This window comes from Morone saxatilis, unplaced genomic scaffold, assembly GCF_004916995.1.
Source record: "Morone saxatilis isolate NCDOM2014 unplaced genomic scaffold, NCSU_SB_2.0 Contig9, whole genome shotgun sequence".
Lineage (NCBI taxonomy): Eukaryota > Metazoa > Chordata > Actinopteri > Moronidae > Morone > Morone saxatilis.
Window position 1 is genome coordinate 8,884,204 of NW_023340268.1, and position 1,637 is coordinate 8,885,840.

Genomic DNA, 1,637 nt, shown 5'->3' on the forward strand with positions numbered 1-1,637 from the left:
GATCTAAATCACACACCTGAATTATAGAGCGAGACAGAGCCGCTCTGTTTCTAGGGAGAGTTGTGGTTTTTTTTTTTTTTCTTGTGACACAGTCTGTGTGTGGGGACTTGAGGCCAGACAGCCAGCAGAGACAGCAGCCCTTCAGACAGTCTGGAGGTCAGTCAGGGAGAGACGGCGAGCTGACGGACCTTTAACAACGTGCTGCTTGCTCTGGAGGTAAATGGATGGCATCATTAATCAATCAATATACACCAACAGCATGTTGACTTTGAGATATTAGTGTGTGTACTGTAAACAGACATTACTGATTCCGTGGCTTTATTGCTCAGCGGTTGATGTATTTGCACTTGAACAAACTAGAGCTGCAATTAGTGGATAATTTGTTGATTTTTAGCTTCTTAAATGTCAAAATTGTATGCTTTTCTTTGTTGTAAGTGATTGTAAACTGAATGTATTTGTAGTTTTGGCTTGTTGGTTGGACAAAATGGGCATTTGTCAGTATTTTCTGACATTTTATAGACGATAAAGTGATTAACAGAGAGAATAATCAGCATCAGTCGACAGTGAAAATATTTATTACCTCTAGCCCAACAGATGCTCAATTTGTAAACTCTGTCCAGCAGCGTTGTTGTCTTTCTTATGCATTAAAACAAATGAACAGAGTAGTATTCTGTATATAAAAACTGAGTAAGATTAAGGGTCTACCTCTATAGTGTAGGTCTGGTCATGTTTGACAGTCTCTCCACTCCGCAGCGTCCTGGCGAAGGTAAACTCTGTGGTGGGTGGGTCTTTATTTCCTTCTTTTGATCCATCCCGTTCTCCGCCCGAGCCTTCCTCTCCTCCCACAGAGCGATCCGGGTCGACCTCCACCCTACCCTGAGAATCCCCCTCCGAGTCCTCCGCTGTCTTCTTTTTCTTCTTCTTTTTCTGTTTCTTCTGGGAGTCCGCGTGAGCTTTTCTCTGGCGGTACTCAGCCAGCTGCAGAGGGAAGAGGGAAACAGGCAAGCGTTAAAGAGAAAGATTACACTTTCTGCTCCGGTGGTGCTTCTTCAAAGTAAAAAAAACGACCACAAACATCCTTTTAAGTGCCCGTCTAGTCTACATTTCCGCTAGTAGCTTCTGTTCAGATCTTTGTTTGTCCGACCCGAATGCTCAAGACTTGAGGGAAAGAACTAATTCACAACTTCATTAGTCTGCCTAGCACACAGTTCATATTACAAACTAATAAAAAACGTATCTGAACCCACTCTGAGTCTACACAGTTTGGCGAAACCCAAGCGAAACATTATGTGCTCCATGTCTTTCCGACTCCGAGCGAATCCTCCCTCCCTGTGTCCATATGACTCGACACATGCCTCTTGCTGTGCCAGGTGCTAATCCTCATTAAAGGGATTACATTTTTAAACTGTGTCAACGATCTGTCCAAACATCCAATAACATCCCTGTTATCTTCGGCCATTTTCAAATGCTTTACTCACCAAAAACCGGACGTTCTCTTCTGTTTTTACTGTTTTACATTTTTAATATTCACGGATACGTAAATAAATAAAATAAATGAGTGATTTAGTAATAGTGGGTACAAGGATCGATCTTCACATTAGTTTAGTAAACATATTTGGGATTTTGGAAGTCTCTTT

The 1,637-nt window shown here is 42.0% G+C and overlaps 1 protein-coding gene across 1 annotated transcript in view; it reads right to left on the reverse strand.

The window, feature by feature from the left end:
- akap9 (A kinase (PRKA) anchor protein 9) overlaps positions 1-1,637 on the reverse strand; it is a 70,115-nt gene that overhangs the window by 62,052 nt on the left and 6,426 nt on the right. Inside the window, 1 exon segment of the mRNA XM_035680794.1 lies at positions 706-978. Within this exon segment, the coding sequence (XP_035536687.1) occupies positions 706-978 (273 nt within the window).